The sequence below is a fragment of the Calidris pugnax genome, unplaced genomic scaffold (assembly GCF_001431845.1).
Source record: "Calidris pugnax isolate Ruff unplaced genomic scaffold, ASM143184v1 scaffold171, whole genome shotgun sequence".
NCBI classification, from domain to species: Eukaryota; Metazoa; Chordata; class Aves; order Charadriiformes; family Scolopacidae; genus Calidris; species Calidris pugnax.
The window spans coordinates 336100-363154 of record NW_015091064.1 but is presented as its reverse complement, the minus strand read 5'-3'; the positions used below and the strand labels follow the sequence as shown (position 1 = coordinate 363154).

The 27055-nt window shown below is 35.2% G+C and overlaps 1 protein-coding gene across 1 annotated transcript in view; it reads right to left on the bottom strand.

Moving 5' to 3' along the window:
- Nucleotides 1–27055, bottom strand: part of SNTG2 (syntrophin, gamma 2) — a 191425-nt gene that overhangs the window by 12830 nt on the left and 151540 nt on the right. Inside the window, exons 13-15 of the mRNA XM_014956761.1 lie at nt 20030–20101; nt 15399–15608; nt 1450–1542 (exon numbers count right to left, since the gene is read on the bottom strand). Coding sequence (XP_014812247.1) covers nt 1450–1542; nt 15399–15608; nt 20030–20101 — 375 coding nt within the window. The remainder of the gene's footprint in view (nt 1–1449; nt 1543–15398; nt 15609–20029; nt 20102–27055) is intronic.

Here is a 27055-nt window from a genome sequence, read left to right as displayed (position 1 = left end):
GATTATGCCCCTGTACTCGGCACTGGTGAGGCCACACCTCGAGTATTGTGTCCAGTTTTGGGCACCTCAATACAAGAGAGATATCGAGGTGCTGGAGCGAGTGCAGAGGAGGGCAACGAAACTAGTGAAGGGCCTAGAAGACAAATCATACGAAGAGCGGCTGAAGGAGCTGGGGCTGTTCAGTATGAGGAAGAGGAGGCTGAGGGGAGACCTCATCACTCTCTACAACTACTTGAAAGGACACTGTAGAGAGGTTGGTGCTGGTCTCTTCTCACAGGTAATTAACAATAGAACGAGAGGGAACGGCTTCAAGCTCCAACAGGGTAGGTTTAGATTGAACATTAGGAAGGAATTCTTCACAGAGAGAGTGGTTGGGCATTGGAACAGGCTGCCCAGGGAGGTGGTTGAGTCACCGTCCCTGGCTGTGTTTAAGGGACGTTTAGATGCGGTACTGAGGGATATGGTGTAGGGGAGGACTTTGTAGAGTAGGGTAGATGGTTGGACTCGATGATCCCAAGGGTCTCTTCCAACCTCAATGATTCTATGATTCTATGATTCTATGTTGGCCCAAACCCCTCCAAATACCAATACACAAAAACTAGATCCCAAGTCAGTGTTTCAAAATGCAGTGCATTTCCTCTTAACTCAGAATGACTGACTGAAGTTCTTTAATATATATTAAAATAATCCTTTCAGTTTGGAGTTGAAGACTGTATTTCAGAAGACAGCTCTATTAAGGCAGAAATATTTTTGTATGTATGTTTACTTATACTGGCAAACAAATATATAAATCCCTTTAGAATAATTTAAATTAAAGTATCACTTTAAATTATATATAAAATAGTAGAATTATAAGGAGAGCTTGGAAGTTGGCATGTATCATAAACCATTCCCTGTAGGCACTTTATATATAGCCACTCTGTTCTGCAAGATAAGTGAATTTAATCTTATAGATTACGACTTTGAAATGCATTTGCCCTTGTTCTGTTTATTTTAGACATGGCCTAAATTTCTTATGATGGAAGAATAATGAATCCTATTTTATATCCATAGCTTCAAAACAAATAGAATCAGGTGACACTTAATTTTTTTCATGACTGATGATTTTTAAAAATCTTAACGTTTCTTCATGACTAAGAAACCAAGTTCTCTGCTAAATATAACTTTCCTTTGCTTTTATTACTTGAAAAGGAAATTACTTTTTTATATCTGTCTCCAAAATTTATCTTTACATGCTAAGGCACGAGTATAATTGACCCTTTCTAGTCCCAAACTGACTACATTTCAGTAGTGCTGTATAAATAAAATGTACAGTACATTTGAGGAAGAAATAATTGACATCAACATAAAAAATTACCTTTACTGATCAACATAAAAAAATATGGTTAATGATATCATCAATAATAGTAAAACAAAACAGAGTTATGTTTTCTTTTCTTTTTCTCTTACCTTTGTTTTACTGTCGAAACAGGTAAATCCCAGAGCAAAGTCAACTGTGAAACACAGGGTATCCCCTTGCCAGCTGCACATATATGTTTTAGACTGGAATAAAAAAAGCATGATTTTTGAGAGAACAATAATTACCATCATTTATCATATAAAAACAATATGCATTTTTCTGTGTGGCAAGACATTCAGCTGGCAACACTGGTACTGCTTTACATTATTACATTTTAAAATTGTCAAAAAATTCCAAATGCAGGTCAGTATCAGATCTGTCAGCCAGATATTAACTGGAGGTCCTCTATCTTTTGAGTCAATCTTCCAGAAAATGAAGACTAAATTCTTGGAAACCATCCCTTACAAAATGCAACACAGAACAAAGAAAGCCAAATCTGAATATTTCAAATTTTTTGGGAAACTTAGACCTTACCCATTAATGACTTCTGACTTCATTTCCAGCAAACGTGCTGGTAAAAATGCATAAATGTTTAGTGATTGCAATCCAATTATAAAAAAGCTATCTGTCTACTTGACCTCTCCGTCTGATTTAAGCTTGGTAGACAGATATTTTTATTTGGCAACATTTTTTCATTTGTAAACTTGGATGACATGCCAGTGCAGCGCAATGTTAGTTAATGTAATTTAATGATAAGAACTAATAACTATCACTCATTAGTTAGCACTGACACTTGCTACATATACACCAATTCTTTGATGACCTTTCATGTTAGAAAAAAAAAATATTCTGTTTTATTACCAAAATGTAGAAGTTCTGTTTAAACTTCTGAATAAGCTTTTCAGTAAAAAGTCAGTTAATATTCTTCTTTACATGTGTTTTTAAGGCTAGCTAACTTGGGTATATGATGGATGCTGAAGGCACATGAAAAAGTTTCTGCTGATGATTTAATATGAAACAGAATGATGACAATCACAGTTAATGGCAAAAGGCCATTGCCTTCAGGATGAGTAGAGAGCAGATCCTGTCTCTAACCTTTCCTCAACTCACCTTTGCAGCCATTTAAAAATGATACCCCTGTGCTTTATGAAATCTTTGATTTTTCTTTTTTCTGCCAAGGAAATTTTACTTTGCTCTCATTAATATTTCATAAAATGTAACGTTGTCCCATGCTTAGACGTTTGTTTACATGAATTTTTTCTCTATCTGGATAGTTTCTTTAAATTCCCAAAATGGTTCTAACACAAGAATGAAAATATTAATAAACTTGCTTAAGTTGAAAATTGTCCTTTTAATTGTTTTTTAAAGATTTTTAATATACTATAAAAGCTCTGCATTTAGTAATTGTAAAGGTAACCTCATTCCACTATTAACAAAAAATATTTAAAGTTATACTAAAATAAGCATTTCTGAGTTACAGATATGACATTTTATAAAGGGTTTTGAAAGGGTTGGGAATTAAATTAATTTATTAGTACAGATTAGTATTAGAATCAGCTCAACAATGACAGAGATTTGTATTATTTCTGAATAAATTATTTTGCTCATTGGTGTTCAAAGATCATATTATTTGGCATTTAAAATTATTTCAGTGATTGATATTCAATTAGAAGGACATTTAAATATCCCTACATTTTATTCAGTAATTATAAGGTGGCATTAAGCACCAGCCATAACTTATTCTCCATTATTTTCCAATTAAAAAGGTTACACTAACTGAGCTCTGACTCAGCAAAGCAATTTTTAAGACATATTAAATTAGATTCCCCCAATGGGTAAGCATCTAATTACTCAGCCACAAATGGCGAATACTAAAATGAACTTTTCACAAATAATTAGCCCGGAGTATTTTACAAATATTCAATATTTGCAATTATCTGAACTGGTTTGGAAATTATTTGCAGACAAATACCAGAGAAAAACATAATATGCTGCATTTTTACTGTGAAAACCATTACAAATAGATATATAAGGTTTATACTTACAAAACACTAATGGCTTTTTCTTTACAACAGAATTAGTCTGGGTTTTGCCATATAAATTGAAAAGCTTGCTTATGGCATTTGCTTAATGACTTTGAACAAGTTCTCAGACAGCTCTGTGATAAGGACCTCCATCTCCACCCTAACACTAGTACAGAGCACTATCCCTTTTTGTTCTTGCCTTTGGAATAAGCATTCTGTACCCTTCAACAGGTTAAAAAATCTTCCTTACTGATTGGAAATGAGATTTTTCTGGGCTTAGGTCTACTACTAGCTTATCACAAAACTCTTGAGGATTGCAATTAGAAGTAGATGGGAATCTACAAGGTTATCATCCTTAAGATATGTATTAAAATATTTTCCCATCATATGGCTATACCCTAATAGCCACATGAGTTTACATAGCTCATATACATATGAAAATTCAAATTGGTAGCAAATGTGGAATAGTGACCCTCTTTGGCTTGCACTGCTCCAGACAAGATGTGAAAGTTCTTCCAGTTCTAACCTCGGTGATTCTGAACATTATGGGGATGTAGACTGGAAGTTTAAGCCTGAGGAGTCAAAGTATAATGACTTTAGCTGTTAGAAGGAAGGCCTCATATCTGAACTGCAATCGCTTCAAAAATTGTTGTGTACATCCTAGATCAATTATGTAATAATTTCCAAACAATGGTGGAATTATCTGTAGAATAATTATTTGTAATAAAAGACAGTTACAAAACTCTTATCTGTGTAATTGTTCAGGTATCGGTATCTCAATGCATATGCCTTTAACTCATTAAAAGATCATTAAACTGAATATAACTAAAAAGGGTCTAGAGCAGAAGTCTTATGAGAAGTGGATGAGGGAACTGGGGTTGTTTAGCCTGGAGCAAAGGAGGCTGAAGGGAGACCTTATCACTCTCTACAACTACCTGAAAGGAGGTTGTAGTGAGGTGGAAGTCAGTCTCTTCTCCCAAGGACAAGAAGGAATGGCCTCAAGTTGTGCCAGGGGAGGCTAGGTTAGATATTACTAAAAAATTATTCACTGAAAGAGTTGTCAAGCATTGGAACAGACTGCCCAGGGAAGTGGTTGACTCACCATCCCTGGAGGTATTTAAATTACAGGTAGACATGGTGCATAGGCACAGGGTTTAGTGGTTGGCAGAGCTAGGTTAACAGTTGCACTCAATGATCTTGAAGTTCTTTTCCAACCTAAATGATTATATGATTCTAAGTTGAAAATATGACTGCCCAAACAGGGGAAGAACAGATTATCTGACTCTTTCATGAAAGGAATCTCTTAGACCTCCTGTTCTTATTCACAAGCATGGCACTGATCTGTCTTTGATGCTGGTATGTGTCCTCCCAGATCTTGAGAGGGTTTAATAGTTAAAATAACTACACATTTACACTCAGTATCCTTCCCATAGACATAGAGATTTCCCAGAAATAATTCAGCTTTGATCTATCCTCCTCATTTAGCAGACCAACTCAGGATCCTGGAGCTCCCTCTCTCCTGATGGCAGGTTCCACTGGAGCTATTCTGTATGACCAATCGGTGTTCTAGCTGCTTCTTTGGGCAGACTTGTGGTGGCCAGCATGACACTATCGTGCTAGCACTACACTGTAAATGTAGGCAAGTATCATGCAATATTAGTGCTAATCAGTGCATAATGGTATTATCTCACATACTGGCAATACCAGTCTTGAGCAGTCCAGAGCACACATACTCTCTGCCTGTCTTGGCCGTGCCTCCCACTGGGTCCTCTTCACCAGAGTAGCTCATATGAGAGTGAGCAAGCCTCTTTGCTCCAAAAGCAGAAGGGGAAGGTTAAAAGCAGGCCACAGCTTTTCTTTCTTGCTAATGAAATTTCTGCCTCTCCTCAGGAAATTGCTGATACAAAGTTGAAAGCTGTGCACGAACTGCAGGGACTGAGATTCCTGGAGGGGAGTAAGAAGGCTGGGTAGGGCTAAATGATGGAAAAAGAGGGCCTGCATCTAGGAGCAGGAGGTGTCAGTGACAGTGTGTAAGTACCCTTTTACTACAGGCTTCAGAAGGAAATTAAGTCCTTACCTTTATCCTAGGGCAAGATTTCAGCCCTCTTACAAGGTCACATCATCTGGTTAATAGTTTATCTTTCACTCCCATCTACAAAACTCTAGACACTTCCATCTTGGCATGATCCTAAAGTTAACTAATACTATGAGGCTTGGGGTACTTGGTACTTTCTTTTCTTTTTTTATTGCAACCCACATCAGTTAGTATCTTCCATGACAAGCACACATCTTGGAATCCGCAGAAGGTAATTAGTTCTGAAGACTTGCGTCAATTACCTCTTAATGGAAAAAAACAGAGAGGTTTCTTTCATGTTTATCTTCTATCAGTTTTTACAAGAGGGAGAGGACAAGCGACAGCTTGCTTCGGTACCCTGAAACAAAGACCGATATAGGATTCTGTCTAACAATGAGAAGAGACCTTACAAATATGCTCAATGACAGGCCAATTAATTTAAAAACCAGCTTTTATGATCATCAGTTACAATGACTCCCTGAGAAGGAGGGAATGTGTGAACAGATCTGCTATTTTAACAAGAAGCGCTTTAAACTTTGTTCATGGGTGTTAGACACCCAAGTCAAGAGCTGAGTAAATACTAAAACTGGAGAATGAATGCATGGGAAAGACTACAGGAGGGTCTTTCTTATTTTCACTCGGAGAGGAGGGCATAAATATACCTCGAATATCTGTATAATGAAAGACAGAGCCTGGGCAACAAACAAAGGGGGACCGTTTCGTGTGTAGTCACTGGCCTATGACCTGGTTGGAAGCACAAAGACTTGGTGGGTAATAGGCTACATCACAGCCCGGCCACAAGCTGCTTAGGAAATAGCTGTAAGGAAGAAAAAGATGACTTCTACTCTTGAGTTGCCTTCTATGTGTGGGAGTCTTTGGCCACACAGAGCCTTATGAATCCCGAAGGAAGGGAACACGCCCACCAGATTAGAGGACTTCTGATGTTGTGGGTCTCCCAGGTAAGTTGAAGCTGCAAGGAAGTTTGGCTGCTTCAGGGACACTGCAGTCCAAATGCTTCTAAATAAATCTGGACGTGCAATAGATTTTTGTGGTTACTGGACTATAAACTTATTGAAATGCTTTATCTGGGAGGTTGAATTTGCTGGAATTCTGTCATAGCTGTCTAATGTAGTACCTATGGATTTTTTTCGAGACATACAAACTTTTAAAGTTACTCTGATGTGGGATTGTCTATGAAATAGGAATTCCACTTTTTTTTATGTTTTAGTAAAAATTCTTTAAAATCATAATTACTAATAATGATTGCAGTTGAGATGTTACATTCTGAGATCAACAACAATTCATACATATATAAATTTTTATATATATAATTGGGGTGGTCAGTTACCAACCTTTTCCATCAGTATTCCTTTTCCTAAGATTTACTTTACTTCCTTGGCAAATAAAGTTTTCAAGAAACAAACGAGATTCAGTGATGCTGCTCATGTAAGGGAACACAGCAAGATGACATAGTGTATATTGCTTTTAATGGAGCTTACCTTTATAACTCTAGTGCTGTTCTCAATGCATCATAAAGCTTACAGTTTCAAAAATTCAGCTGATGCCTGGCTACATTGTGGTTAATTATTGTCTTGCCTGAAGAAAACCTTCACTTTTTCTTTAACCACAGCACTTATATGCAATATATTCATTTGTTCTGGACTCAGCTATGTTCTGTTAAGCAGAAACTCTAGTGTTTTTGATTAACCAAAATACAGAAATAAATACCGGTCTGCTCTTCTAAACGAATACAAAATTGGCACATACATGATTTTGCTTGTTTATTTTCCAGAAAGCAACTGGAAAGCAGACAATACCATTACACTCTACTGCTTTAACTACACATTTTCCCTGCTCCTCTGTCAGCTACTTTATAGAAATATACATACATTTACTCTAAGATGGGCTGTAAAGTTTTATTACTTCTAAGTGGGAACACGGACACTATTTCTCACTATACTTATGTTATAGAATTCAACAGATACTTTCTAAAAAAACCAGCATTTAAAATACAGTGAGGGTAAGGAAAAAAATTATACCATCAACAGACAGTTTGGAACACAGCTTTTTTATGCAGTAGCTATTTACAAGCTGTTAAATCATACCAGAGTGACAGGAGAAAGGTTCCTTAATGCATCCAATGTAGTTACCAAAACACAGAGTTTGGTAAAAGCCTTAATATGGGACCAGCTGGGTCAAAAATAATCTTCTTTGAAAATTCCATTTTTAGCATAATAAAACTTCAAGTAAGGTGTGGAGATAATGATAAGAGCAACCAGAGTTGTTATGGTTGCACTGAGAAAAATATCTGAGCCCACATACAGAGAATGTACTAGGAGGCATACAAAATTAAATCCTTTAATTATGAAGACAGAGTCTTCTTCAACAATCTTTTTGCATAGAATTACTTGTACTAAACCGAAGTGGTTTTTAAACTCTGAAATTCCAAAATAGTTGAATTAAAAATGCACGTATTTTGACTTTCCCATATTCTAAAATTCTGATTGTTAGATTGTTATTTTAGGATAAAATATTTTATATTGTATATCACTATTTAAAAAAAAAAACAACAAAACTTTCAGAAGATATTTATAAAGTACACTGAAAACATTCTCAATCTGAATCCCCATTACATATGAGAAAATGAAATGACAATGAAATCCGACATTCATCAAAAGCACAAATTTGCAGAAATTTCATCCAGAAATTTCCAAAGCTCAGATGTATTCCTCTTCCAGAAAACTGTGAAAAAGGATCAGTGAAATAATTTCTGTGACAGTGAATGAGTGAATACCATCTTCACTTTAAAAATGTGCAGATCCACTAATTTGGCCATACCTTTAAGGAATTCACCATGTCACAATTAAAAGGTTACAGAACTGTGATAATTATGGATAGATACAATTAAAACCACCTTACTGAAACAAAACAGATCTGACAAAAAATCTTGTACATTCCTTCAAGATCTGCAGTTGCTGCAATCGAAGGAATTACATCTAGTGTCCTAAAATTACTCTTTTTTACATACCTTTCTGGTTATTAGTATAAAAAAGTACAGTCTTTTGTAACAGATGGTGCTGTAGCCTGGTGATTTCAAGAAGACGTTATAGTCATTTTTTTAAAACACATCTGTGGTTCAGCATATATGTATGCAAGAGACACATCAGCACTAAAAGTAAGATTTTTCAAAGGACTGAAATAATGGCTCATTATACTTTCACCAAACTTCAAAGAAAGCTTCTATTGATTTCTGTAGAAGTGGTGCTAGCTCAGTGCTTAGTGCTTTAGAAAATAACACCTATGCTTAATATGTTCATGTTCCTAGTACTGGCTTTGCTCGAAACTTTTGCCTTTCAGTCATCCATTACAACCTGAGCCACACTTGTAAGTAAAATTCCCGTCACACAACAGCTCTTCTAGCTGAAATAAGTATCTATCTGATCTAACCTATTTGTAATTTGTAATGCTTGTTACACTATAGCAGCTAACTGCAAAAATGGCTTTCTTACTAGAGCTCTCATTGGACAGGCTGTCAGAAAACTGCAGTATTACTGGGATTAAGCATTAAACCACTATCACAGAAAGACTAGGGCTAGATGCACACACAGCCTGAAGCAAATGTTCCTCTGCAGGGAATTGTGTTCCTATGGGAAGACTAATAGGTCAACTAATTTCTCCTAAACTGCCGTAGGTTCAGCTGTCACTTGGCAAGATGAGCTGATAACGGAGTTATGGATGCCTACTCATGGCCATAGCACTCTCTCTGCAATACGAACCTATAGCTAATGCAAATCTGAGAGTAGAAAGACGACTTGCTACCTCCTCTGCGGAACTGGCAGACTATGGCTTAAACTGGTTGTAGGAAAAGGCAGTGAGAGAAATGGAGGTAGGAGGACAAAATCAAAGCCAGCAGCTTAGCAGCAGTCACTCTCTAGCAGTGAAATTTCAAAGTGCACTTTTTAGCCTTGGTTTAAGCCAGGAACAGATTGTGTTTCCTCATCTCTGTGCCTGAGCAACAGCTTTGTGGTTTTGTAGCAACTCATTTTTCCATAAAGAGAAGCAAGATATAACAGTGACTTAAATGTTTAACAGTTTCCTACCTGTAGATTGTCCCAAACATATTTTCACATACCTGAGGCAGATTGACAGTAGTAATCACAGCAATTAGGCTGGAACCACTCATCTTAGTGGAATGTGTTTACTTCAGCAAAGGCGCTAACTTTTTTTTCATAGAATTTGTTAGTATATAATAAGGGTTTTTTTTTTTTCTGGTGATCTATAAATTCTGGAATTTTGCAGTTGAAAAATGATTTTAAAGAGAAATATCAAGAAGTGACATTCCTGGCTACAAAACTCAGTTCTGGATCAATGATAGAATCATAGAATCATAGAATTGTCTAGGTTGGAAGGGACCTTTAAGATCATCTAGTCCAACCAACGATGCTTAGACTCGGATTTTGTTTTTCTTCCCAATTCTTGTAAAGGAATCACAGGCAGAGAATAATAAAGAACACCAACTTTTGAAAACAGAACAAACCATCAAAATTCAAAGGTAATATCATTCCATAAATTTGAAATTTTATGAGAGTATCTTCTTAACAGTTTTTATAGTTTCATCCTTATTCAAGTCTACGAGATCCTCTGGAAAATAATAAAACTAGACTCACATCACATAGTTGCTATATCTTTGGATTTATAAATAAATATAAATATATTAAGAGATATACATGTAAGTCTTTGGATTTACCCTTTTGATATGAATAATTTATAACTTTAAGAATATAGTAGTATTTTTAGAAATATTGGTGCAGCTTCATGAAAATCAACATTTTATATGAATCATGTTTAAAATACAGAATACCTAAACAAGATTTTGCTCAATAGCCTTGTTTTTGGCATGTTTTCTTGTTTTTTAAAAAATTATAAAGGATTTATTGCTTGATTCTCACCTGGTCTCTGAATTGTATTATTAATAATTTTTACAAATGTATTTACAAGTAATCCATATAGCTTGCAGCTTTTTCTGTGTTTCTTTGTGTTGGAGGATGGTGGGGTTTTGGCATCAGTGTGAAAATGAATTAGAATCTAATAGTATTTCTAAAGATGGCCAGTTAAATTGGAATTGTAATAAGCTTTCTGTACATAATGAAAACAATCTAAAACTTAATTGTGTAATTAAACTGAGTGCTCCTGGTAACAAACTGATAAGTATCTTCAATGACCCTATAAATCTAACCTAATCTAACTGGCATTTAATATTTCACCTGAATTTAAGGAGGAAATTCACTTTGCTTATTTGTGTGTTTCAGAAATTAGTTCTGAAATCAGCCCATGGTGGCATTTCCATTCTTAAAGGGATCTCTATATGTAATTCTTTTTCATATATGCTTTGTCATCATCACGTATACAATTAAGATAGCATTGCCAAGTGTATTTAACACTTTTGTATTTTAAATATATTATTTGGGATTCTCAAGGATTACACTATGATCAACCAATCCTGTTTTACTCATCCTCTCAGTTTATCATGAAGAATTAATACATTCATAAGTTAGGAATGACAATTACTTATTCAGACTGCCTAATTTCTGAACGATTTTGTTTATTTAGGCGGAATTCTTTTGTTTACTCTCAGAGAGTGATTTAGACTACCATTTCTCAAGCCTAGAAAAAACGAGTGTGTTTGTTTTGACCAGAGAGTTACTGAGACACCCAAAGTCTTCTAAGCATCTCAGATATCTGGTAGTCAGAAGAGTTAGGTTAGCTGTGACAGAAAGATGAGTCAAAAGATACCTCATCTCTGCCCAAAACAGTCTCTAAGATCTATTCTATACATCTAACTTGAGTTGTAATAGGATCAATTAAAAATGCCACTGAAGAATGACTAGAAAATACCTTTTGTGTAATGTTCCAGCAAGAAGGAACTAAATTTCTTTTTGGTTGCCTGAATCCAAACATCACAAACCCGTTTCTTCAGTTTTCTCTATATTCAAAATCTTCAATTGGACTTGTGCCTTTCACGCTAAAAAGTAGTTTCAGATGGGCTAATTTCACACATCCATGTAGCTTGGCCACCATACAGTGGGTGTGCAGGAAATACACATCACTGATCACATTCTCAGTGGCTTGTTGAGCACTCAACTTTAATCATATATAAAGGAATGTTGCTAAAATATGCATTGATGTTCAGTGGCAAAAAATTATTTAGAAGCCATTTGAACTTTTATGTAAAGGAACTTCTACAGCTGGTGCCTAATTTTGAAATCCTGAGGAATTTATTGTTATGTCCAAAGGACTGAGAATAAAAGCCCAAACACAGAGCCTTCCCTCTGGGGAAGAGGAGACTGAGGGGAGACCTTATCGCTCTGTACAAGTACCTGAAAGGAAGCTGTAGAGAGGCAGGGGTCGGTCTCTTCTTCCAAGCTACAGACGATAGGACAAGGGGTAATGGCTTCAAGTTGCGCCAGGGGAAGTTCAGGTTGGATATTAGGAAACATTTCTTTACTGAAAGGGTTCTCAGGCATTGGAATGGACTGCCCAGGGAGGTGGTGGAGTCACCATCCCTGGAGGTATTTAAGAAACGTGTAGACATGGGTCTTCAGGGCATGCTCTAGTGCCCAAGATTATTGGTTTGTGGTGGGATGTTGTGTGGGTGGGTGATGGTTTTGGTTTGGTTATTGTTGTGTGTTTAGGGGATGGGTGGTGCTTGGGTTTGTTGTTGTTGTTGTTTTTTGTTGTTGTTTTTTTTTGGTTTTTTTTGGGTTTTTTTTTGTTTTTTTGTTTTGTTTGTTTGTTTGTTTGTTTGTTTTGTGGTTGGACTCGATCTCTGAGGTCCCTTCCAACCACTACGATTCTGTGATTCTGTAATTTTGACTCTTTCTGCAGCTGCTCAAAATATAGGAGCTATCTGTCCATTTAATTTGGTGAAAATACAGGCTTTTAAAATGTCAGTACAGTTTTGCAGACTTCTTTCTTTTTGGTCTCTCATCGTTACAAGTGATTTTAGACATCATTAGGCAAGTAGTTGATTTGAAGTATAAGTCTTACATTTCGCATTATAAACCAACTATCATTTATGACAGATTAGGAAGTAGTACGTATGCACACAGCAACCAACAGCAAGCGGTGGTAGGAATGAGGAGGTTGCATAGATCTGAGCTGCAAAGCAGCAATGAGAGGAAAGCATTGACATGACAAAGCATGTATAAATTTTATAAAGAAAACTTTTAAATCATAAATCTTTAATAGAAAAACAAGAGATGAAAACAAAAACCTGTCACCAGTGTGGTTTCTAAAAGGATTTCACAGAATCACAGAATCTTCTAGGTTGGAAGGGACCTTAAAGATCATCTTGTCCAACCGTCAACCTGACAAAAACAGACACCCACACAACAAACAATGTGCAATAAACAATGTATGTTTCATGGAAAGGAACTTCATCTTTCTCAGATGAGAATATTATGAATGGGTTAGAAATTAATAACTATGTGACTGTTTTGCTTTGTGTTGTTTTAATTATCAACAACGTGGTTGTAGACTCCTCAGGCATTTCATATAGATCATTCCAAAAAACATACACTGTATAGAGGGAAATACTAAAGTCTGCAACAGGAAGATGGTGAACTAAGGGTACTGTAAGATATGTTATTCTTATGTCTGATATCTTTCATAAGCGTGGAACACTGCTCATGCTCACAGATGAAAACAGAGATTGGCTGGACCAAACAATAACGAAAAGGAAATAATTGTTGCTTACAAAGAAGAAAATTATTTGATTAATTGTGTTTGTTTTAACTATTATTTCTTTTTTTAAGAAATTTTAATCATGGTGTTTTAGCAGCACAATATTTGTGGAAAGAAAACTGAAATGGGAATCCTTTAGAAACAAAACTCCAGGTTTGCATGTAAAATTGTTCCTAATAATTATATTTGCATTTATTCAGGAAGAGACATAATCAGCCAGCAATTTTGAGCCACAATGAGCCAGTCTGGTTTACACGCTCAGCATCAAGAATCTCACTATAGAGAATGGTTTGTTGTTAACTCTTAGCAAAGCAAGTAAATGTTAAAAATGCATACAAAAGGACAGAAGCAAATACATGTTAACTGATATATAAAGAAGGAAAACATGGAATAATTTCCTCATACATTTATATTCATTATAAACCGGTTTGAAATTTCCAATAATGTTCACATGGCACGGATATAAGTGAAATACTGTTACTTTTCTGAAAAAAAAAAAAGTTTTGTTATTTTTCATGTATATTCCTCACAGGAGGAATTTGTATAGTTCCAGGAACATGAATTTTACTGATGACATTTCTCTTAGCACAATACATTTGTAAGCCTGCCCTCAACAACTATATATTATACATTTTGTTCCAGGGTTTATTTGCCTGTCAAGATCAGTCATTGAATTACAGAGCAAAATGTAAAGTTCACTAGCAGTACTTACCGTTAAGACCAGAAAATTTATTTAACAATAAATACTTCAGAAATCAAATCAGCTACAGAACCACCTATCTCCACCTTTGTTATACTCAATTTAAACTATATATTATCTGCTTTTTCTGTGGATATTAAATAGGATCATTGAATGGTTGGTCAAACAGTCGTATCATAATTTCTTGAAGAGTTTATGTGAGAAAATACTTTATGCATAATCAGTATGAATTATTAATCCCTTCCTAATGCCTGGCAATTTTTCAGGAAGAATCAATTTTTTTTTTTAAGAACTGCTTTCCTTCTCAGAAGTGCAGGAGCAACAGCATCACCATTACAAAATTTTTTTTGTTACCTCATCAGTGTGAGGAGACAACTGGAAGAGTTCTAAGCAAGCACCTGCAAACCTTATTAGAATCCCAGAGATTTGGAGCTGATTCAACACCTGTGTTAGGATTCCTGCTCCTTGCAAGCTACGCTAATGCAATGCTGTGATCCAGTACTCTCGCTATTATAAACATCTTTAGGAGATCCCTGCAAACCTGAACATACAAGATCAAGCTTGCATTTGTGCTAAACTGTGTAAATATGTTTTTAATTACAGAAGGCCTATGCTTTTAATCCATACATTCGCATACCACTGGTCCAGTTCACTTAGGAGTATGGATCTAGATATTAAGCAAACAACTTATTTCTATAACAGTATAGAGGTGCTTTAAGTTGCAGTTTAAATCAAAATCTATTTATTTCCTCTGGCTTCATACCACAAAATATCTCCTTTAGAAGAAAGTATCTGCTTTAGTGTAAGCACAATCATTCTTTGGACTCCACTCACTGATTCTAACAGGAACTTAGTCAACACGATGCTAAGACATCCACTTTTAGAAAATTATACCAGGAATCTTGATCTTAAATTTAAAACCACCTAATGGGAAGTGCACTCTCTGAGTACAGCACACTGGCTCTGTACTAGCCAGTAGAAATTGATAATCTGCTGTTTAATTTTGAGATTTTAAGGCTATCAAAAACTCCCCTCTCACTTTTATGATGAGTGTTCAAACTCTGTTAATGTTAACAAGGACAATCCCAATTTAAAATTAACAATGTAAGAGCAAAGTATTTCTTTGAAAACAGAAGCATTATGTAAACCATAACAAATTTACCTTATGTGAGTGGAAAATAAACTTTCCGGAAGAAAATGTTCAAGGTGGGCTAAAGAATATCCACAGAAACTGTTTTCCAGTGGTAAATGTATTAATTTCCAGTTTGTTATAATGAATCTCAACTTCCAATTTTCAAACCATCATAACATGCCCACAGACTGTTATTACAAAGACACTGACATAGAAATATTGATGTGATGATGAAGCTTTCAGTAGCTTTTGGTGTATTAAAGCGTAGTCAGATCCTTAGACACTGAACACATCAATCTGATGCAATTATTAAACAGACAAATTAGCTAAAAAAATGTTATTTTACTGATGAAATGGATCCAGGATTTAAATTAATAATTACTCACCCCTGTTCTTTGAACTTCCAAGAAAATCGCTCTTTGAAATGATTTTTCCCACACTGCCAACTCGCTGCCCAGCTCTACATTGAAATAATGACTCTTGCCATGTCCAACCATAACACTGAAACAATATGGCCGCTGGTCTTCAAGATCGAAGTCCTGATGAATACCTAAATACAAGTTTGCTTGTAGCCAGCAATCATCAGCAAGCCAGAGCTGAAAGACATGTTTCAGTATGTGATTCTTCATCCAGCAAAAACGAACAGTTAAAGCAATATTGTCTTCTGTAAGTGAGGGGTACTTGGATATGTTATGTCCTTATGTTAATAATTACCTTGAAAAAACATTCTGAGAATTAACTAACAATTCTAAGGACAACTTCTCTCTTTGCTTCTTAATCACTTTACCCCGTATCATGTAATCTGAGCTACTTCTGCAGTTCCAAAATACTGTCCAAAGCACCTAAGTAATACATACATTATTTAAAAGGAGTTTGTAACAATGTATTGTTTACAGTGAAAGTGAAGGAAATCCCTGAATTGTGTGAAAACAATTCAAGAGCTGTGTACCAGCTTTACAAGAGAACACAACTACTCTGTTCTAATTGGATTCCAGTATACTAAACACCAAGGAATACACTAATTTATCAAGCACCCAAGGGTAATTCTGGAAATGACAACGTGGGCTTTCAAATGTCCCCTAATAGTTGCCAATGGTGCTCTGCAACTACAAGTGAAGTGAAGTGAGATCCTGCCATCACCTTCAAGATGAAGATGAGAAGCTTCACATTAGTCTTTCATAATAAAAAATATCCCTGTAACAGAATGTTTTGAAAATGAAAACAAGTTCTTCCAAGAGACTTCCCTAATCTTTCAAGACTTCATTGATTAGCATAAATATACGGAAAAAGAAAACTAAATAAAAAAGCTACTACTTATACATCTGAGTACTTTCAATGACTAAATTTCCACATTATGTATTTTTTTAAATTTCTGTTTATCAGATAGGGTCCTTTCCTATCTCCATTTCTTCATGATAGCATGGGGCAGAAAAGATTGAAAGAACAAAAAAAGTGGTTTGCAAAGAGAATGTAATTTTTTATTTTCTAAAGTCACCTGCAAATAGAATATTCTTTCTTTACCACTCCACGTTAGGTTTAGGAGACTTGACTCTAGTCAAGCAGATCTGAGATAAAAGCAGTCATATTTGACTGCATTTAGGTGGCTTTGAAAAGATCAGAATGCAGCTTTGCAGTGGTACCCAAGTCCTAGAATCTTGTGGTCAGGATAAGCCTTATAAACATTTAGAATTTATTTTTCCAGGACCTCTAATAGTCCATCATAGCCTATTGAGGCTATAGGGTAAATGGCATGTACATGAAAACAAACAAAGAAACAACTGAAATCTGAGCATCCAAATGTAATGTAAAATATTTTGATATACATCAAATAAATGCTTAAATATTCAGGGTCTCGTGTCCGTCCTGTTCCAGATGAACACACAACTGCCCTTGAAGGACAGCAATGAAAAGCAGAGGAAAGAAATGCTATGCTAGCACACTCTCCTCTGTTTATTGCTCTCCTATTCACAAACAAGATCAAAATGCTCAGATGGGAACTGAAAATTTTGCTCGTGCTGGTGAATAACTGAATAACACAAAGCTAACAAATCTAACCTTATGCAATTTACTCAAGTCTAGTCTGTTAAGCTACGGATGTTTTGTGGGGCACCGCAGCAACAGCACATAATGCCACCAGGGTACGCAGCACTTTGTTGTGAAAAATGGCCCTGCAGCTACCCAAGGAGAGAACAACCTTGAGGAAGTTCAAAGTTACTTTACGACGCAACTTTGGACTGGTGAAAAGAAAGCTGAACAAAATACCTGCCTATCATCTAGTGTTCAGCAACTACGGAGTGATAGGCATTACATCTACATCTGCTTCAAGACTAAATGCTGCTCAACCTGGCCCATAGACTACTATATTAATATTTTTTGTTGTACATGTGAAAATGTGATGCGTGAAAATACCAGGCAGTAAAAGAAAATAAAACGTTTTTAAGACAGATGGCTTTTAAAAATGCATCTAATATTCTTGATCTAATAACTTGAAAAATACAAGCTTTCAGTAACTGTTCCAGTAAATATGGACTATGAGGCAAGGTATAATAAAAACACATGAGATAAAAGAGGTCACATTTTCAATCATCTGGTTGTTACTACTAAATGTCCATGAATATGCAAATTCATTATATATATTAATTTTTAAGTCCCATATTTGTATATGCATAATTGTGTATGCAAGTGTGTATTTATCTGTATCTATACACACACATAAGTTTAAAATATAGCAAAATTTTTTTCTATACTGGATTCTTATTCTTCATGTTTAATTCTTGTGTCATAATAAACATAGATGAGAAGCTTACAATTAGGTGAGTAACAAACACACCTCACTTTGAAATCCATCTTTCAGGAGAAGACACAATAGCATTCTGCACCACAGCTTTGCATTAGTTCTAGCTAGTTAGAATCCTTAAGAACACCATCCTCAAATGGCAGTTTTTAAAAGATAAACTCCATCTTTCAGTCATCAATGTAGAAACCTTAATCTCTTAAGATTTTTTTCCTATCTTTTTGGATTTGCTCAGTTTGCCTCATTGTCATTTATACCAAAGAATCAACAGAAAAGAGGTTAAAGTGTTGAATTTGAGCTTTTGCACTTTAGCTAATATATTCATGAAGACTGGCAATTAAGCATTCATTTATTAAAATGTCAAGAACATTAAAGAGTTGAATCTTGGGTTTCCTACTTCTTTTTTCTTAAGGAAAAAGTATCAAAGAGTTTGCTTTAAGGATAGATAATCCTTGAAGTTACCAGAATATTCAAGGAAGGACTGAGTTTCAAATCAGTAGTAACATTTAAAGGAGAAAAAAAAGCAAAGACAAAACCTAAACCACAGCAAAATCTTTTCAAAAGGCATAGTGAGTATGTATTTCATTGGTGCCTGACTTATTTATCAGGAAAAAGTGTATTTTACAAAAGATGAAGGAGATCTAATAAATAATCTGGGAGAGAACCGCTGGTCTTTGTTGCTGTCACAATGATGGGCAGGACCTGAAATTGCCCATGTGTACCCAGCTGGAGACATGGTCACCTTAAAATAACACGATGGCTACAAGAATATGGCTGTGCTTCTGTATCTTGCACTCTGGAGCTGAGCTCAAGTCCCAAACTCCAGGATTGCTATTTTCCTGGCATGGCACTAGCCAAGACCCTTCCTTCTCCCCACTTTTGCCAGAGAGAGGAATGCTCCTTCCCTCCTGTTTTTACATCACAGTCAACAAAACTGGTGTAGGAAACACGCTGATGTTGTTGAAAGTCAGTTTGGGACAAGTGGTTTCAGTAGTCAGGACATGGAAACTCCCTGCCACCCCATTCTTTGAATAAATTGGTCATTTAGTGCTACAGAGGACTCCCCTCTATGTTGAAGAGGGCAATAAAGGGGAATGGAGTGTTGTAAGGTCTATGTTTTTTTTTCTTCCCCTCTCCCCCACCCCTTTTCTTTGTGTAAATTGTCTTGAATAATTGTGTTGCATCAGAAAAAAAAATAATAATGAAAATAATGCCAAAACCAAACCCAAAAAACTTTAACAACTTTAGCAGTTCTTCTTTGGCGCAATGTTAAATCAGGATCTGTACAGGTAACAAAGCAACGACCTTCCTTCTCTATAACATTAGTATATGGTCAAAGGAGGAACAACAGAGAGAAGGACAGCAGCTGGGGAGAACTAAAGCTGATTTGTAATTTTTTCGGTGAAAGAGCATTATTTTATCTGAAAAGACTGATCTTTTTGTTCTGCCTTTTTTTTTAATATTTTATTTTTCTTGATAATATGTTTGTTTTCACTCGAGCAAGTAGGCTCTCATCTAGCCTTACCTCACCTGCAAGGCAGTTTTTTATTAGCTGGCAAAGAACTAAATTAATCTGACTCAATTTATTAAAAAATATATTGTATAAGTCAATTATTTAAACAGACTGCTATGGTTTTGCACCAAATCCTTGCCTGGGACAAGCTAAACAAAAACATGACAGTGTCTCTAGGTGGCGGAAAAAAAATGAAGAATTCTACAGTACACAAATGCACCATGTTGCCCTTTGTAAGGTAAAACCTACTATCATATTTGCAAATTACACATGATCAAAGAAGGACATAATTCAATCCTTCTAATTCCTGAAATTAAATAAAAGTATCCTTACTTTTACAGGAATTACAGCAAAAGCATTCTTCATCCCATTCACTTACATACCAAACCTCTAAGAAAAAAGTAATATCCGGCTTCATCATGATTTGTTGTGCTTCTCATCTCTACTTCACACAACCAGCTCTAATATTGAACGTTTTCTTCAATATGGGAGCATTTTAGTAACTTGCTCACTTGGAGCTTAACCCATTTTCCATATTCTATTATACTTGCATAGCTAATGCATTAGCAATTATAAACAAGTTTTTTTAACAACAGATGAAATATTTGAACATTAGGTACTCCTAGTTAAGATTAACTTGAGCTTATCATTAGCAGGAAATGGCAAGCTTTCTTTACTAAATAATACCATTGTAATCTTTGGAAACCTACCTTGTGAATTTTAAATAGAACCTCACAGAGGTTATAGATTTTTTCAGCTCGTACCCAGTCTAGTGTGCTTACCTATAATATCAAAAGAAAATATTAACACCACATTCTTTATTCTAAAATCATGTACAGATGAAAAAAGTTAAAAAGATTTCACCCATAATTATTCTACTGGAATACAGGCACATTATTATATTAATATCCAGCATTTAGAAAAGACTGTCAAATAGCATTTAATTTTAACAGAAACAGCATCTACAAGAGTCTTACTATAATGAAAAATTATTAAATAATTTCCCTGATTTTTTTCCCCCATTATTACTACAGTATGATGGAAACCTCTTTGTACTCTCTGTGGTGAGTTACAGAAGCACATTTATTTTCCAATATGCTAACACAGAGAACCCAGAGTCTCAAACCCAGAGTGATTCAGCTTTTTGTCTAAATTTTAAAATTTTTTTACAATCAACAGACCAAGATGTGTTCCTAAATTCAGGTTTGAGTTTACATACACTAGGGTACCAATATCTTAATATTGATACTAAAAACTGGAAAGGATGATGCGACTGCAGTATTTGAAATTAAGAAGAATGTGCTTAATAATGAATATGAAGAATTTATTTTTGTTTTCTTTTGAATTCATTACTTAATCCTGTTGACATGACAGATTGTTCAAATACAAGAGTTAGAATGATATTCAAAGTTTTTCCCTAAATTCTAGTTCATGATATAATGTGATAATCTCTTTTCTTTCAACAGTACTTAGTTTATGTATTTCAAAAAAAAAAAAAAAAAAGGAAAAATACATGGGGAATTATTTTGCTTTAATGTTTTAGAGCAAAATCCTAGCTCTTGGTGAAGGCATAGAAATGACTGCATGGATAGATGAAGAATTTGACTAAATTGTAAATCTGAGGCTTTTAGCACACATACATAAGCGTTCCGCTATCTCTTATAGCAAGTTGGATACTTTAAAATGCTAGGGCAGAGGCAGCTTTGTCCTGTTCCCTTCCCTCCCCCAAAAAAGAAAGAAAACAGAAAAATAAAATAATTTAGGTAAAACAAGATTTGACAAGATTTGTCTGTAAAACATCTGGCTTCTGTGGATGAAACTTAACTAAGAAAAAGACTAAGAAATTCAATAACAGATTCTTTTTCATGGTATTCACAGTAGCATCGTTCACCTATAATAATCAATCTTGTCCCTGATGTTTTGTATGAAGATCAACACAATTTTTTAAAATTTATTTTTAAATTGAATTTCCAGGTTTTCATAAATTCTAAACCAGTAATTAAAATGATAATAAAACGGTGAAAATCCAAACCACTACAACACTCAGCAGCAGGCTGATGTGACTTCTACTGGTTATTAAATATTATTTCAGAGTGCTGTTGGAGGAGGAGCATGAACTTGGTGTTATTTTCTTTCTAATCTTATATGTTCTTATGTCCACTCCAGTTGAAACTAATAAGCAGTATAGACCTCACAGTTATGTGTTTCATAGTAATGTTTCAGAATTTACCTGAATTCTTTCTTTGTAATGTGGAAAACATCCCACCTGAATTTCGACATCAGAAGTATCTAATCTTAACAACCTAATTATTATTCTTAATAATCTTAATTTCAACGTATTAGGAAAGAGGAAAAAAAATGAATAAAGGCAGTGCTTTCTCCAAGTTTCTTTAACTTCAAATTAGATCTTTAACTTCAAGATGACTAAATTTAGATGAGATGTATCACTTTTTGCAAATGGGACTGAACACCGCTAGAAGAGAAAGTTCTATCACCACATCTTTTCAGGATGTAAAGGGACTCATACTCTAGGGTCCTCCATTTGACAGGTTTTATATTTTGACAATCACATGATAAACGTCACTCGAATACAATGCATAAAGTAGAATATGTAAAAGCATATTACATAATTTCGTTTTATTATGAGCAATTTCTCATAATAAATTAAAGCTCAAAATATTACATATCGCTCACTTTAAAAGTACTTGGTACTACTTTAAAGGAGCATTGCCAAATTTTAAACTAATGTTAGCTGGTTGTTTTTAGAGAATTAAAGCAATTTTAGATATTACACTTGTCCTCCCATCACTTAATAAAATGTAGCAACTTTTACTCATGCATTTCTAATTTTTAGATTTCTATTACTCTCGTCCTTCTAGTAAGGTCCATTCAATATATTATTTGAGTTTTGCTTTGCTATTATTGCTACAAGTAAGCAATAACACAAGTTTCGAAACTGAAACCGAGGAATTCTAAAGCTGATTCATAAAGCAGTATTATACATTAAGCATGCTCATATAGAGAAGGTACTGCAGGTCTTTGCTTAATCTTATTTACAGGGAAGTATTTTTTTCTTTTGATGGCTGTTTTGAAAAGAAAATAATTAAATAATACAGGTTTTGAACCATTACTGTTGATCCTCAAAAGGAATCTTCATGCTTCTTGCAAAATAAGGTTTACAGCCTAGAATGGTGGCTAGTTCATTATTTGGTCTTGAATTTCTCAAAGGGAAAGACTCTTTTCAATCTCAGTTAAAAGCAGGAGAATCCTTCATTCCTTTAGTGACTAGACAAGATATAAAAGTATAAGCACCGACTAATCTGCTGTTTATTAAACCAAATTTAGTAACACAGGCTATAATCTAAAAGCTGTTGAGACATCATTTGTTAGGATTCCTGAAGATTAATTTAAACTGCTGGGGTTCTTTGCTGCTATTAATGATGCCACTATCAACACTGGTAACACTGTCGCGCCATTAAATTCAGCCTGAGTACTTCAGCCTTCTCCCCATTATCCTGTGCATCTCTTTCATCCTTTGGCTCTCTGTAACCTCTTAGGAGTTTTTCAGCAGAGACAGCTAGTGATTATGATAACTGTCAGCACCTATATAAGCCAAGATTTTCTTTTACTGAGTATGTCAGAGAAAGGCTACCGTAAAGCCTAGAGTGAAACGGTCTGAATACCATAGTGTGCAAGGTCAGCAGGAGAACGCCAATGACATGTTGAGAGGGATTTTGAGGGGAAACAAACATACTACAAAGGGATACTAGTCTCCAAAGAGACAGCTGACATTATTCATAGTTTTCTCAAAGCTACCATAGTATGTCTAAGTTTAAAATGATAATGTTATAGACCGTGCTGCTTTAAAAAAAATTTCACAAATGATCATATAATTCTAGTCAAGAGAAAAGCTGGAAAAAATCAGAAAAGTTCACCAAAAGTGCGATATCCTTCATTTGCTTTAAAGGGTGTTTCAATTTATGGCAGGGTTATCCATTGTCACACATTTAATAACTGGGTAATGATAGGTAACTAAGACAAATGAGATACTGAAACACATTCCTTAGGCAATAAAAAAAGTTTTTCTCATTGTCCCCCCCTTGGAATTGCTCTTGTAGATATTCTATACATAGCAATTTGTTGGGATTATTTTAGCATAACAATTATAATTGTTATTTAGTAAAGCATTTGGCAAAATGTTTCAAAAAAGATATATTCAGAATGGGTCACTTAAGGATACATACTTTCATTCAAATGAATTCAGTTCTGTAAAAGTGTCAAAATACAGGAAAGTACCAATTAACATTCACTGACCTTCCATTTTAATTCTTGTTTGTCTAGTATATGAATTTATGACCAACAGTAGCTGAATGTTATTATTACTAGAAGACCAATTCCTTAGCTAACTCAATGCATTATGTGATGTATTGAATACTTGGGTTTGTAGATATTTGGCTATATTAATCCTTTCAGAAAGATTGTAAAATAACACATTTATAAACTCACCGATAACAGTGAGTGGATCACACAGATAATGAAAAGGAACAGAGACAGAAAAATAGGATAGGAACCTGAAGTTACAACTTAAAGTCCATAATGAGAGACTGAAAGAAGTATGTAGAGTTACAAAAGTGCTAAGTGTTGCTGAAGTACTTTTTCTTCAAGGGTCAGTTTCTCTTAAGTTTTTCATATTTTAAAAACAGGCATTATGATTGATTTCCGAAAATAAATAAACTAGTAAAATCTAGGTTTCCTTAGCTAGACCAAGCGATCTCAGCATGAGTTCAGGTTCATATTCCAAATATAATTAGCTTTAGATGTGTGTGTTAATAATTGATTTTTCTTTAAAAAGTTATCATTTAAAATAGAGACAAAACAATAAAATTAAATTAATTTTGACATATACACGTTATAAATAACAAACTGAAAAGGTTACACCCTAGAAGAGAATTCTGCAATTATAAAAAAGGCATAAAATACTTCCATGCCTATTCAGAGATGAGCACTAAAGGATTGACTAGACATGAGAAATAAATATAGGGTGCATGTAGGAAATGTAAAAAGAAAACATGCAAAACTGTCCTGGTTTGAGGTAAAATGGAACCAATTTTCTATTCAGTAATTTTACTTTCAGTTAAGCCTCTTCTAAATAACTGAACTCTTTGAAATTAATAGCATATTTTTCAGACTGTGTCAGCTCCTATCAGAGATAAGGCCTGATGTTTATAATTAATTCAAGGAATGATATGCGGAGTGGCTCTTGCTTATACTTATTGCTATAGCAATCAAGGCCAGCTAACTTTGTTATGTGTTGAAGAGCTAGAAGCAGAAGAGCATAGAGGGGTAGCAGCTGCAGGGAGGAGCGGACAGGACAGGTGACCCAAAACTGACCAACAGGGTATTCCATCCCATCTGTATCACACTCAGTACAAAAGCTGAGGGATCAAAGGGTCAGCTCTCTCTCTTCACTGGCCAGGGTCTGAGGAGGACTCTGTTCGTCTGCTTTCGATCCTGATCTGTGCGCTCCTGAATCCAGTTCAATACAGTTTTGTATATGTTGTATATATCTCATTATTTTTATCTTTTAAAATTTATTTTAATATATATATTATATAATTAATATATTATTTATTATTTCATTAAAGTAGTTTACTTTCTTATCAATTAATAAGTCTCTCTCTCATCCTTCTCTCCCTGAAGGAAGAGAGTTGGTGAGACCACCTGTCATTTGTTTTAGTGGACAGCCCAGCCCAAACCAAAACAGATTTACTGGCGCCCGATGTACAGTATTCTGTAACATTCAAAGCACTTGTTCATGTGCTAATTACATTATGCAAGCTTTTCTTCTCTGTAGGGTTTTTCAATGGTGGAACTATTTCTGTTACTTTCATATTAATCTTATATTTATTCCTTTACTTAGAACTATAAAGAGCACATGCAGTGATTGCCTAGCTGCCTTCATGTAAAGCACTTCAGTGCTATTTATTTAATCATGTTGAAAAACACAGTTTTGTAATTAAGAGTAACACAGCAACTCCAAAGATACAGCTTCTTGAAGACGTGAATCTAAAAACCATATTGAATTATGAGGAAGACATAAAAAAAAAAAATCAAACAGTAAAATCCTCCCACACCTATAGCCCATATTCCATAAAAAACCAAAAAAAATTCCAAAAAAACCCACATTGAATTTTTCTGGAAATTTTCAATGACATAAAAAGTAATTTAGTTTTGAGTGACAATTTTCAATACTGTCTCCCCAATTTCTTGTATGATATGAATTCCGAACCTTTTCAAGATCTGAAAATTGACAGAAATGTATTAGATGCTTTTAGAATTTAATGAAATACTGCATGTATACTAACATTGACACAAGACACTATTTGTTCCATGTTTTTTTCACATATGCAGTTTTCAAAAATGTGTCACAATTCTATTAATCTGTAAATGAAATCTGCAAATTTCTTAAATACAGTCAGGTAAGCCACATCAGAGATGCTGAAAGACCATTCTCTGATAATCACATTGCTCTTGATATTTACTTCTATGGTGAAGCTTCTACATTTTTGGAAACACCATCTGAGATATTGTTGAAATGGAGTATAAATAGAACATTACTTACCATAATAATTCCTTTCATATTATAATATCCACATTTTTTCCACAATTTTCTTTTTTTTTTTGCCCATGGGTAACTATGTTTTCCATTCTTACGAAACTTAGCAGCTGTATTTACATTCATATAATCTTTTACACACAATGAAATAGAAAAAGAACAGAAATTGTACCAGATCCTTTTACAAGCAGTTGTAAAGCTATGGGTAAGGTTGTTACAACTAAATATAACTGTATGACTTATAGGTCATCTACTTTGTGCACACTGCATTGGTGCAGTGATATGCTACAGTGATTCAGTATACAACTAGCAGTAACATCAAAGAACCATCTCTGAAATAAAACATGTTAAACTTATCTTCTAAAGATCAAGCAAGTTAAAACAGCTGCATTTTTGTGAAAGAACAATCAATTTTTTAATGCCTCACTTAAGATAGGCAAAAGAAGGCAGGAGGAGTAACGGTAAGAGTAGTACCATTAAATATCTCTAAAAAAAATGACACAGCTCTATGCACGGCTTTGTGTGGGGACCAGTGTTTCCAGCTACAGAGCTGGGACAGATGGCACAGAACCAGTGTCAGGGCAGAGGACAGCACAGGGCTGGTGGCTCACCGGGCACCATGGGAGGTCCCCTGGGCTCTGGCAGGCAGGGTTCCTGTGCGCCAGGGCACGTCCCATCACCCTGTAGTGGGCTGACCACGTCCAACAGCTCAGTGCCCACACAGCTGCTCGCTAACTACTCGTATCCCCACAGCAGGGCGGGGGAAGAAAACAGGAAGAGCAAAATCGAGAAAACTCGTGGGTCAAGACAAAAACAGCTTAATAAGTGACGGAAAGAGGAAAAAAACAAAGCGATGCAAAGGTGATTACACCTTGCTCACCTCAAACAAACCAATGCCCAGCCAGTCTCTAAGCAATGGCTGCTTTGGAAGACCAAATTCCTGCTTTTTATTGCTAAGCATGATGTTTTATGATACGTAATATCCCTTTTGGCCTATTTGGGTCAGCTGTCCTGGTTGTGCCCCCTTCCCAGCTTCTTGCCCACCCCCAGACTACTTGCTGAGTGAGCGGTGAGAGAAACAGACAAGCAGTGCTCAGCATCAGTCAAAACACTGGTGTGT